A 13,070-nucleotide genomic window follows, 5' to 3' on the forward strand; every position below is an offset into this window, starting at 1 on the left:
AGAATATATATAATATAGCAGGTAGGTATACTATTTGTTATAGGTAAATCTAATTTAATGAAGTCCTCTTGTGAAATACCATAGTTTTTCGAATCAATAGTTCAAGGTCGGGAATTTTTAAATTACTTATGTTATCTATCAATAAATGCTTTCACGAATCCTAAATGTACAACTTCGTCTTCATGGACATAACAGACCTGCAGGGTGAGCAATCCTCCTAATGGTGGAATAGTCACGGTGCTCCAGTGTTTTATTTTGTAAGACAAAAAAGTGTTTGGTTCGAAACATTAAGTTTGTGATAGTTATCAGTCATGTTTTTGATACGACTCGGTTTAAGAGTAAATCACTTTGTGGACAAACAGTATGTTTAAATTATGATAATCTAATATAATATATATGTATTATTATATAAGTAGCGATTATAAATACCGAACGAAGTTCGTTTATAAAATGATTTTTTTTAAATTTATTTTTTGTCTACTTTTGTCCATCGTACATATATATATATATTATATATATGTAGGTTTATTCATATTTGGGGTCCAGCATGATTGTAGATGCCGTGGAGTAGATTTTTTTTCCAATCTGGTTCAGACTGCGAACTTATAACCTAACCACGGAGCTCGTTCAGACGGAATTTGCCTTTCGACTGTTCAGTAGGAACACGTCGTATCCCAGCGGACTCCCGGTCACATCAAAGTCGTCGACGTCCGCCCACGCGGCGATGACGAACTCTTCAATCTCGCATTCGCCCTTCAGTATCCGGAAGTATCCGTTTTCGCCCCACCAACTTCCCCACGAGTTTGCCGCAATCTACGAACACAGACAATAATAATAGTATCGTCATTTGAAAAAGAAGGAATGAGGGGGGGGGGTAATTTTGAATGTTTCTTTGAAATTATGTTGTATTATACTACAGTACAATATTAAAAAAAAATTTAATTAATCTTAATTATTAGCGATTTGGCCGTCGCGTAGCGGTTCGTCTGGCCCTACTCTTAGTCTGGCTTACCCAATATTTGATGATCCTGCCACCCTGGTACTCTTCGCCCCAACCAATGATTCTCACTGAGTGATATCCTGTTTTCGATCCGGACGCCAAATTCGAACATTTGTACACCCCCGATTTGTACATGAAAAAATCTCTGGACACTTTCATAACGGCTGCAAAAAATGACGTCAACGACGTTCGATTAACTTCATATTATACAATAATATAATACATCAATGCCAAACAATATACCGAATACCGATCTATGAGATTAAGTATCAGTTTATTAATTATTAATTACAACTTAATTAGTATGATATGATATAAAAACACAATATCATTACAACTATTATTTTGGTAAAGGAAGATTTTTGTTTTTATTTTTATCTTGCATATTTATTGCATTTCTAAGGTCATTTTTACGTAATATTACAAATAATATGTTCATTTTGTGAATTTAAACTAATTTTTGTTTATTTTAAGCTTTTTTCATATGTGTTGTAAAGGTAATCCCAATTATAGTACCTATAGGCAATTACCTACTCCAGTCCATTGATATTGAAAAAGTAGTATAATTAATTGTCGATGTATCCGATAAGATTAAATATCGAACGAACCCATAACTATTTAGGTATACAATAGTAGATTTAGTAGTGAATTCGACACGTACCTATGTGGTTCTACCGATCTTAACTGTTCAAAACGGAGTCGTTAAATTGCGTCCCCTAAAAAAGGTCATAGTCACATACTATGTAAATTGCGGCCCGTGTATATTTTATATATACGTAAATTGAGGCCTGGGTATATTTTATACATACGTAAATTGCGGCCTGAGTATATTTTATATATACCTACGTGAATTGCGACCTGGGATATTCCGATTTCCGGTCGGCTGCACAATTTAAACAATTTTTAAAACAAACGCAATTTACAACGACCCGAACAAAATGCCAAAAATTAAGTCAACAGTAGGAAGCCGTTTGCTTAGTCTTGTGAGCGAGTTTGGTGCCGATATTTTTTCTACGGACGGTATGGTGCTTTTTTGTGAAGTTTGTAATGTTGCAGTAAAAATGATGTTGAAAATTATATTTAAATACAATACGAAATATTAGACACCATGTAGGCGATACAAAAATTTGGGTTAGTGTAGATGAAACGGCAGATGTTAAAGGCCGTTATGTAGTAAATATCGTTATTGGTACCCTGAAACCAGAAAATTCAGGAAAAATATTTTTGCTATATTTAGATGTCTTGGAAAAAACAAATCATTCAACCAATGCAAAAGCGTTCGATAAAGCCATGTTTACATTATGGCCTGAAGGAATAAAACTCGATAATGTCCTCATTTTTGTATCTGATACTGTCTCATATATGGTGAAAGCAGGAAGAGCCATTTGCACTCTGTATTCAAAAATGGTGCATGTTACCTGTGTGGCGCATGCAATTCGTAGAGTTGCGGAAGAAATAAGATCAGATTTTCAAGATGTCTATAAAACTTATAAGTTGCGTAAAAAAAATATTTTTAAAATCACCACATCGTACACAAATGTTTATAACTGTTTTTCCCCAGGAATTCCATTGACATCCGAACTCGTAATCACGCGATGGGGAACCTGGCTAAATGCTGTAAATTACAATTGTGAGAATTTTTGTTGTGTAAAAAAAGTTTTGTTTAAATGAAATCATAATGATTCGACTACTATAAAATAAGCAAAAGAACTTATGTCTAAATCAAATTAAGTGACTAATCTAATTTATATAAAATCTAAGTTTGGTTTCATTCCTTCAGAAATAAAAACTCTGGAGACTTCTGGAATCTTATTATCATAATCTATTAATAAAATAAATTGAGACTACATTGTCCCTTGCTCCTAATGTAATCGGAGAAACTATATCAAACAAACTGAAAAATGTTTTGATGAAAAATAATGGGTTCAAAGTCTTAAAAAATAATCTGCTATTCTGGTCGGTGAAAAATGAAAATACAACAAGTAGAGATGGTATTCCGGAACTTTAAATTATATGGTTCATTTCAAACATGCCCCTGTTACTTCTGTGGACGTTGGACGAAGTTTTTCTTCATATAAAAACATTTTATCTGATCGCCGTCGCAGCTTGCTGTTTGAAAATCTTAAGAATCATCTAATTGTGCAATGCAATAATATGTGACATGTGCACAGGTGAAAAAAAATATGAAATATTTTTCATTAAATTAATTAAATTTATGCTTTTATTAATTTTTCAGAATAATTATATCAGGGAGCAGTTACATTCACAAGTCTATTATGTTCATAATTAATAATTAATAATTAATAATAATATTTATTTTTAAAATAAATTTTTTTCGTTCATCTAAGTGCATTTTTGGTCATATTTTAATTTCATTTTTTAGAGTTTTTAGGTCATTTTTTTTTGGTGCATTTTTGTATATTGTTTAGGTCATGAAAATCCTAGCTCTAGTTATCAATTATCATACTATACGGTGTGAAGATTATTATTTATAATCGTCTGTAGGTAGTATAGATAAGAAAAGTGGAGTGACAAATGACAATATATAACTGATGCTCTTGAAATGTTTTGCACAGTACACCACTCATGTAATCTTTAAATACCTTTGTATAATGTTTATGGGTAATTTATTAAAAGTTCAATATTTATAGATTATATTTAGTACATTATTATGTTTAAATGAGCATTATAATTACTATAAATGACGAATAATGTAATAATATAAAGTGAATTTTCGATATGATATGTATGTTACAAAGGTATATATTTTCATTCTCATCGAAAAATCAGTATTATATTTATACGAGTATAGTAACTAGTAGGATTCTGAACTCCGATATAAATACGAAAAATTTGATTTTTAAATTAGAAAACTTCCAATACCATTGTGCACATTTGTCATTGTGCCGTATTGAAATACGGTTTTATTGTCAAACAGTAATTGTCTTAAAAATCGTATTGCCCAAGAACTTTATTGTTGTAAGACTCGTATTGTCACTGCAACAAACACGAGTTGGAACTGTATTGTCTTACGTACCTACGTGTTCACCTTTGCTGCACAAATTATTCAAACCAGACAATATTTGCAAAGACTGCCTTGAGTTCATTCTCTCACGATACTCGATCAATATAATATTATGTGTAAATACCTACACGTTTTTATTAGATTTCATAAAAGCTGGTACGTTTACAGCAGTACTGTCTAGCTAGTTGGTATGAAGTTAGATCGAAATTTGTTTTGGTATTCTACTCCAAAAGGAAAATATTATTAATATTACTGTTTGTATACAGAGTGATCCAACAAGTATGCTCACCTTCCATTTTATTTAATAATGAATTTTTTAAAAATCTGATTTGTGGAATCTTTAAACATACTCAAAGACCATATTTTCATATTCTTGAGAATTTTTGTACCACTTAAGACGTGTCTTGTGGCGATACAAACTTTTTTTTTCAAATGAGAACCTCACTTTTTATACTGTAAATTATTTAGCGGATAATTTTTTTAAGAATGTTGATGTATTGAAATCAAAATTCTAACGAATAGTTTTCTAGTTATTACAAATTTTGTGCTAAGGTTAATATAGTTTATAATAGGGAATAAGGATATGCTTATACAGCATACGTTGTTATCTATAGTCTATACACATAATATAAAATAATACGTCATTTTATATTCATTTAGTCAAACACTTAAGTATAAATAGCAAGTAAAATCCTTCTTGATTTATTTAGTTATTTTTCTTATTCTATGTGTGGAACTGTATAAGCATATTCCTATTATGGACTATTATCCTTAGTACCTACAAATCGTCCAATAACTAGGAAACCACTAGTTCGAGTTTTGATTTCGATACATAAAATATCTCAAAAAAATTGTCAACTCAATACTTTAATAACTTAAATAATTTAAAGAAAAAAGTGGGGTTCTCTTTTGAAAAACAAAGGTTCGTATCGCCACAGGACACTCCTTAAATGGCACAAAAAATCTCAAGAATATGAAGGTATGGTCTTTGAGTATATTTCAAAATTTCAAAAATGAGATTTTGAAAAACTTCATTGTTGAAGAAAAAAAGGGGGTGAGCATACTTGTTGGATCACCCTGTTTATAGGTTAGGTTTATAATTGGCACGTTCATAATTCATTCATCTATTACGACGGATGGCCATCAATAAGTAAAATATAGGCGGTAGCCCGAGGTATAACTTTAAGGCAGCTTCGAGTTAAGAATATAAAAATAACCCGGAGAAAGAACGGTAAAGTTAAAATCTGGCCTAGGCGTGTTTCGAACTGTGAAGGTCGTAAGCGCGCACGTGTACTTATGTGTATTTAGGTACAAGTAATAATTACAGACCGCAATACTCATTCGAACCTTGACAGAGTTTGCACACAAAAGGATTACGAGCACCTAAAATAAAACATTATAATATACATAATGTTTATAGGATAAACTATAATACTGTACACAGAGTTATACGCGGAACTCGTTATTGTGACTATAATATTCAAGGATTTATGAAGAAGTTTTTCGCCCCTTACAATCAAATTTGACCACCCCTCTATACAATCGAACAGATCGGTTTTTTCGACTTCTCTTCACATATTTTATCATTTTATAAGTTCTCTTTTTTATTTCCTACGAGCCACCATCTTTTTTATTTCTGTAACCTATAGCAACCGACGCAACTCGGCAAACCTATGTATTATAAATTATTACAAACAAAAAAATATTCGAATTTTGTGAGCTAAAATTAAATTCCTAAGTGAGCTACCTTGTAAATAGTAACCTATTACCTATATATGGGTCGAAAACGAAGTTATAAATACTTTCCAAGTCTCGAGGAATATGTGGGCAAAATTAAGTGCCAATAGGTTAAAAATATATTGTATAAATTCCTTCGCCCCTAAAAAATCGATCTTAGCTTGTATAACTTATACGCGACCTTAGATTAAAACATTAATCAATAATAATAATTATGAACACTGTATGTGCATATACTACTACTATAATAATAAGCCATCTAGTCAGACGCATATGTACCTTGGACTGGTCCTGAGGTCATAATCTCGTGCATGATACCCTCTTCTGTGGCCACCCGGTAAACAGGACCGACCCGATGCAGTCGAGTTTTGGTCAGACGGTCGTTATTGTATCTCACGCGACTCGGACACTGCGCCATTGTTTCTTTCTTCTTTTTCGGCACTGCGCAAGTGGACATTCGGCCTTCCCAAGGATAACAATCCTCTGTGATCAGTCTGTGGAACACGATCGCGGTTTTATTGAAAACAATGAAATAAATTCGATTCATACGTCATATGATATACTCGGTTGTGCCCCCCCCCCCGTAGATGGATATATATATATATATAATATGAACTCTGTTCTAGTGGAAGATTTGAAAATCACGTGAAATTAGTGTAACCTATATACTCATAATTTTTATATAATTACTATAAATTATTACGATCGTCAATTCTAAAGTAAAATATTAAAATATTACAAATAATTAAAAATAAATAAATAAATATTAAAAGTAAGTATAAATAGGTACATCATACATATGAAATAAATTAGAATTGAAATTAAAAATAATAAAAAAACCCAAAATTTATTTTTTTCTATGTATTTCAGGTTTCAGTATAAGATGATTAAAATAGTTCGCAAAATAATAATAATAAAATCGTATAACTTTTTAATGATTTTCATTCTATAAATATAAACTACCACTTTTAGGCTGACCACAGGCTAGGCTACCTCTCCCGGCTTCCCGTTTTGTCCAGGCTTGTTTGGTTGAGCGTGTAACTATACTCACCCAAACTTCCTAATCCAATTCCACGCTCTGGTCAGATGGCCGCCTTGACACCCTTGCTGGTTGAGATTATTGCACGACAACAGGTGTTGCGGCGATAAAACGTCGTCGATCACGCGTTTGCTCATGATTCCGAAACGGTCAGTGGTCACTTGGACAGTGGTTATGGCCCAGGACGCCCCACACCAGCCCTGGTCGATCGGTTGCGAGATGATTTTTCCCCAGACTTTACGGGCATCGTAAGATGGCTGTAATTTACCCCGCTGGTACGCTGCTTTCAACGGCTTCATTTGCAAAATCTGAACAGAACGTTACAATTAAAAATATGTATATACACTTTAATAACTAGCGCTGGACGAACATCATTCTCGTTACTGACAAAACAATATAACAGAAAACTATATTGGTTTATGTATATTGACTATATCTAAAAAAAGGGTACTTTAATTTTGTTCAACACATTTTCCCTTAATAATTTCTATATTATTATAATGCAACACCCCCTATAAACATGACTGATTTCTCGGGATGTCATCATTTTCAATACTTTGAAAAGTTAATTTTGAATTTAGAGTTGCCCAAACTCCTTTTTAGGCTTTTTTGAACTTTAATTCGTCATGAATATAAATTATAATATTACTAAACAAAAAAGTTCAATCATACATACTGATACTTGTAATTATATATTTGATTTTCTACTTTGATATAATCACTTTCAAGACAAATTTATAATTAAAATAGTCTTCAAGTATCAGTGTATCACTATAACCAGTTAAATATTGTTTTTGTCTGATAAAATGAAAATATTTTCAGTCCTCGATGTTTTCTACTCAATCAAAATAAGGGAGAAAATTCTGATCTACTTGTATGACGGTATAACAAAACGTGTACCGATTCAATTTTATCGTCATATTGGGATGTAATTCAACGATTGCCAAAATGAACAACCCCATATTAAAGGGGCCATTGGTTCCACCTTAAATACATACATATGACTATAACAATATTAAGGTATAGAATTAATGTGTATGAATTTAAGAATGCGTCCACTTAAATATAATATCATAAATTATGATTTATAGTATTGTTATTACATCGGGTACAAACTTAGGTGCAACTTTCTAAGTATGACTCGATGTGTTACACACACCTTTTTCTTTGAATGCAGTGTACCAAGTCGCAATTGTAGCCCCTCGTCGTATCTTCTGCCCCAAAATTCGCTGTAATTGCCAGCCGACCATCCAAACCGGTGCCCTTGGTGTCTTAGAGTATCCAAAATGTACGTATCGACGAGGCATTCGTTTGAGCTGCACATCAACTGTGTTTTGCCATTGGACTCTTGACATCGACTACGGTGATTTTTTTAAATTATTATTTATTCTAATGCATAAACAGCTAGTCCTATTATAAATTAAGTGTCATCGAAATGCTAAAAAGTTGTTCGATTTATTTACTAACAGCTATAACATAGAGAAATCCGACTTGGACTACCTAGCAGTTCATGTTACATAATTTCAAGTCTATTAAAGTTACATAATATGTTATACATTATAGTTTTAAGTGTTTTAACTAAATTAATTTTTTTTTTTAATAATTCGTGAAATCTTGGAGGGAAATGAGTTGATTAATTTTAATTACGAACAACTTAACTAACCATTCGTTACAATTGATGTTGACCGTTTCTCCATACTTATACGTCTGTCCATTGGCGTAACAATCTGCAAAAATATTTAGAAAAACATTTTTTACTAAAATGGTAGGTTATTTTTATTTGATTATTACCATATTATATTAATATGAACTGTGTTCACCTTAAACACGTCTATAATTATACTTAATCTTAATTGAAAATAACATGATTTATAATTACACAATTCGATACATATAATATAATATTAAATATTATTAGGACGTTGTGCAAGTATTAATTATTACTTTATGTACGATCGTACACGTACTGTACATATATATATATATCATGTATAATACACTATGTATATAAATTCTAATAGTAACTATGAACAGGTAAATTCATGAATACATTATTCCGTATATACGTGTAGTAAATAATTTGCATTCGGTTTCATCACACATCGTGTGTTTGTATATATAAATAAATAAAAGTACTTTTATTAGATTGGGAAAATCAATTATTTTTTTCAGGATATCGATTTATTTAAAAAAAAAAAATACAGTTAGGTTAAGTTAGGTTAGATTACTAAAGTTAATGGAAATTAAAATAATAATTGAATACGACTTTAATGTACCTATAGTAAAATGTTTAAAAAGGGAGGTCTAACGGTTTCCTGAGAAGTGAAGAGTAATCAAAGAAGGTAATCAGCTTTAAGTGAGCCTCAAAAACGTAAATACAGTAACACGGTCACACGAATAATAACACGTGTTCATCTTAATTCTTAGTTCATATTATTATCTATTGGATAATTATCATCATAATATTATCATCGTGCGTGTTTACTATTGTAACGCATGCATAATTTTTTTGCACAGTACACCACATCCACATCGTCTGCAGTATAGTGATGTGCAATTTATGTTCAACTCAATACAACAGAGTACGATAACAGTTGGCGGTTTGTAACTAAACACATTTTTATATTACAAACCAAATGATGTGTGGAAAATGTCAGTTCACTATGAACGTAATAACGATATTAAATATAAAATAAATGGTTAGTATATTGTAATATTGTGCATTATTATATATTACGAAAATATATAGAAGACAGTGCTTGTTATTTTATTATTACTGTGGAGTGAAACATGCAACGGATCGAGATGGCAAGGAGGCAACGTTTTTGAAAAAAAAAATAGTATTATTTTTCATATATTTAATATAATATACTTATTATATTAAAATACATATGTAACATGACCGAAAAATAATGAGTGGAAGAGGAACGACATGAATTTATTGACCCGGGGCATCAACATCCTTAGTTAACACAATCCTAAAACAGCGTTCAATAACTGCAGGAAACTTAACAATATTTTCATATTATAGTGAATGTTATTTGTACACGCATTTTGTTAAAAAAAATGTTAACATTAATGTTAGTGTTTTTTTTTTTTAGTGCTAACGTTGCAAAATAATTATACGACATTATTACAGGATTTCGCACTAGAATGGACATGAAACAGCTGGAGGAAATCGACAATATAGCACTGTAGGACGTGAAAAATACCGAAACAATGGCTGTGGTGCACAGGATGAACAGAGTATAAATTGTATTTTATACGAATGCGTACCTACTTACACTGTACACAGGTACACACATGACACACGGTACACATCGATGCGCAATACAATAATAAGTAATAATAATAACGATCATATGCTTACGGTCGAGTGTAAATTATTATAATTTAGGTAGCGCATTGAGGAACAATGATACGATAGTAATAAAATAATAATAATGCTTAATATTAAAAATGTATATTAAATAATAGGTAGGTAGCATGATGTAGATGAGATATATTATCTTCTATGGGCACCCATGGGTATACCCTAGCGTTGGACTCTTATTCGATCTTGCAGGGACCATTTAATGAATTGCTGAAAAAAATTATCCGGCTGAGTTTACCACAATAAAGGTAATCATTGTACATTTTGTTGTTTCAATGTACATTTTCCCTTTGTATAATAATATAATAAAACGAAGAATGTAATACGTTACGATTAAGTATGTACCTATGTCATTTGGTAGTTACCTATATGGTAAGTGGTGTCATTATGATATAATTAAATTAAATTTTCTATGATGGTTTTGGGCGAAATTATGCTAAAAAAAGTGTATGACTCAATTCAACCAATCGCATGTTATCACACATGTTTGCTTATAAATATATAATACGATACGCTTGAGTTAAGCTGTATTTGGATAGGTCTGCTCACGTTTGATAGGCGCTGGAGGCAGAGGAATATCGATGTGTTTACAAAACGACATGAAGTCGGGACAACAGTCTTCGGATCGTGTGTGGTTGCAAAAGTCATCGCAGTAACACAGCGTGTCCAGTATCGGCACCGTACAGTCGTCCTGCCGACCTTTGCAACAGCCCCTAGGTCTGGTCGAGCAATATCGGCCTGCCAGGTCGGGTCCGTATTCGTAAGCCGTCGCACAACCCAACGCCACCACCATTACGGCGACTATGGCGGGCGTCGTCGTCATCTGAAACATACAAACCCAAACGTGTCAGACGAATTATTATATTACATTCAGTTCTAAAGTTATATAAAATGTGTTTCATTTACAATTTTTCACCTTTTTTTTAATATCAATTTTTATCCAAACGTAGATAATGACATGATTATAACATAAAACTTGTAATATCATTCATAAGTCGAATGCATTAGGCGCACAGTGTAAAACATATTTTATGACTCTTAATTGATAAATGATATACCTAGTATAGTGAAATTGGTACATAGTTATGATAATAATACTTTACTTCATTACTCATCTGTATAATCATTTTCATTTGGTGCAATTATTATTTTTTCAACTGTTTGATTAGTTTTAATAAATAAAAATACATTTTCGAAATGTAGCAACCAATACAGGTTTTTATGGTATACAGGTACATTATGCATATTATATTTATAAATAATTCGGTCGACAGTCTGCGAAATACTAGTCTAACATTAGAGTTCAATTTTTTCTTTGGATGACGATGACGTCCATCCGTTAATGTTTGTAAATTGAAAATTATGGTTAAACATAAACTGGAGTTGTTAGAGCATATTTAAATGAGCTAAATTATATTATTATTGGGTCTTGGCAAATTTCATAAAGTTGAACTTTTCTTCATATAACATTTTATTGTTCGATGATTCACATATCTTAAAAGCACCCACCCGAATGGTCAACTTTTCACGTATACAGAGTATACAAATAACTTTTTATTTATTTTTAAATCTCTTATAAATAGGTATTGGAGTTTAAACATTTAGCATCATTTTTTTTAATGTTATTTATAAAATTAAAACGTATTTATAGGTTGGAACAATAATAAATTCATATAATTATAAAAAATATGATTGAACCTTAAAGATAATGACCCAGTTATGTCAAACATATAAATAAATAAATTTTATTATGTATGGCCACTTAATTTTCGAGTAAACGAAAAAAAATCTGAAAAGTGGAAAAAACAACTCTGTCAGAAAACATTCAGAATTCAAAATCCATTACATTTCTAATACCACAAACTTCATATTATATAACGTATGTCGTGTATATTTAGAGAAGTTAATTTGACCATAAAAGATTTTTTGGCAAATTTACCGTTAAATTTTACGTTCGTTCCATTTTTTTACTACTACAAAATATTTCTTAAACAATGAAACTTAATGATTCATAATCCATTAAATTAGGTATTATTTTTCACAACAAAAGTATCTGCGGGAGCAGGAAGGTACTTCCATCGTCAATTTGACCATTTTAAATTAATTTTTCATTCGTTTACTGTATATATATATAGGTATTAGATAAAAGATGAAATTATATAATTATGTGTCTTAATTATAAATGATCCATTAATTATAAATGTCTGATAAGCAATGCTAATACATGGAAATGTTTTGCTGCACGTCTGCCTGAAATAATATTATAGTACATACTTACTAAAAAAATGTTGTGTCAGATACTTTTTTTATACATAACTTTTATATATTATCATGGAATAATTGCAAACTATCCATATTATGTACAACCTTTAGTAAAATACTATAAAAACCAAAACCAAAATATTTCGCAATTTTTAGAGTATATAATATTAGGTACCTGTAAGCTTATCTTTTATGAATACAATATAACGAGGAATAAAATAAATAGTATCTACTTAAATAAAAGTTCATGATGACGTACATAAATGTATTGTATAAGCATATCATAACCAGTGTTATACCAGTGGGCCCCATTATCTTCTCGAAGAATAAATAAAAAAATTGAATATTACTCATGTTCAGAAATCACGGAGTGTACCTCCATACATAAAATATAACGATTGTAATATTTCTGTAACCTGCAGGGCTGTTAATTGTTATATTTTTATTATGATGTATCTCTGACGCAGGTTTACGTTGCTTTTATGCTCGTATATTGTGTAAAATAGTCATAAGTATACACTTTATTTGGCTGCGAGTTATACGGCGTAAATATGTACATTTAATGTTAAATTTGAAACGGTTCGCGGCACTTGAAATGAAGTTTGCGCTGTTTTATTGTTATACTTAATGACAT

The 13,070-nt window shown here is 31.2% G+C and overlaps 1 protein-coding gene across 2 annotated transcripts in view; it reads right to left on the reverse strand.

Annotated features, from left to right (window-relative positions):
- Positions 1-366: 366 nt before the first annotated feature.
- LOC111029536 (tubulointerstitial nephritis antigen-like) overlaps positions 367-13,070 on the reverse strand; it is a 37,077-nt gene continuing 24,373 nt past the window's right edge. For both annotated transcript variants that reach the window (XM_022308555.1, XM_022308553.1), the window contains 7 exons: positions 10,724-10,997; positions 8,465-8,528; positions 7,961-8,159; positions 6,814-7,109; positions 6,042-6,256; positions 1,013-1,164; positions 367-813 (listed from right to left, as the gene is read on the reverse strand). In XM_022308555.1, the coding sequence (XP_022164247.1) occupies positions 628-813; positions 1,013-1,164; positions 6,042-6,256; positions 6,814-7,109; positions 7,961-8,159; positions 8,465-8,528; positions 10,724-10,997 (1,386 nt within the window). In that variant the 3' untranslated portion in view covers positions 367-627. The remainder of the gene's footprint in view (positions 814-1,012; positions 1,165-6,041; positions 6,257-6,813; positions 7,110-7,960; positions 8,160-8,464; positions 8,529-10,723; positions 10,998-13,070) is intronic.

Source organism: Myzus persicae, unplaced genomic scaffold (assembly GCF_001856785.1).
Source record: "Myzus persicae strain clone G006 unplaced genomic scaffold, MPER_G0061.0, whole genome shotgun sequence".
Lineage (NCBI taxonomy): Eukaryota > Metazoa > Arthropoda > Insecta > Hemiptera > Aphididae > Myzus > Myzus persicae.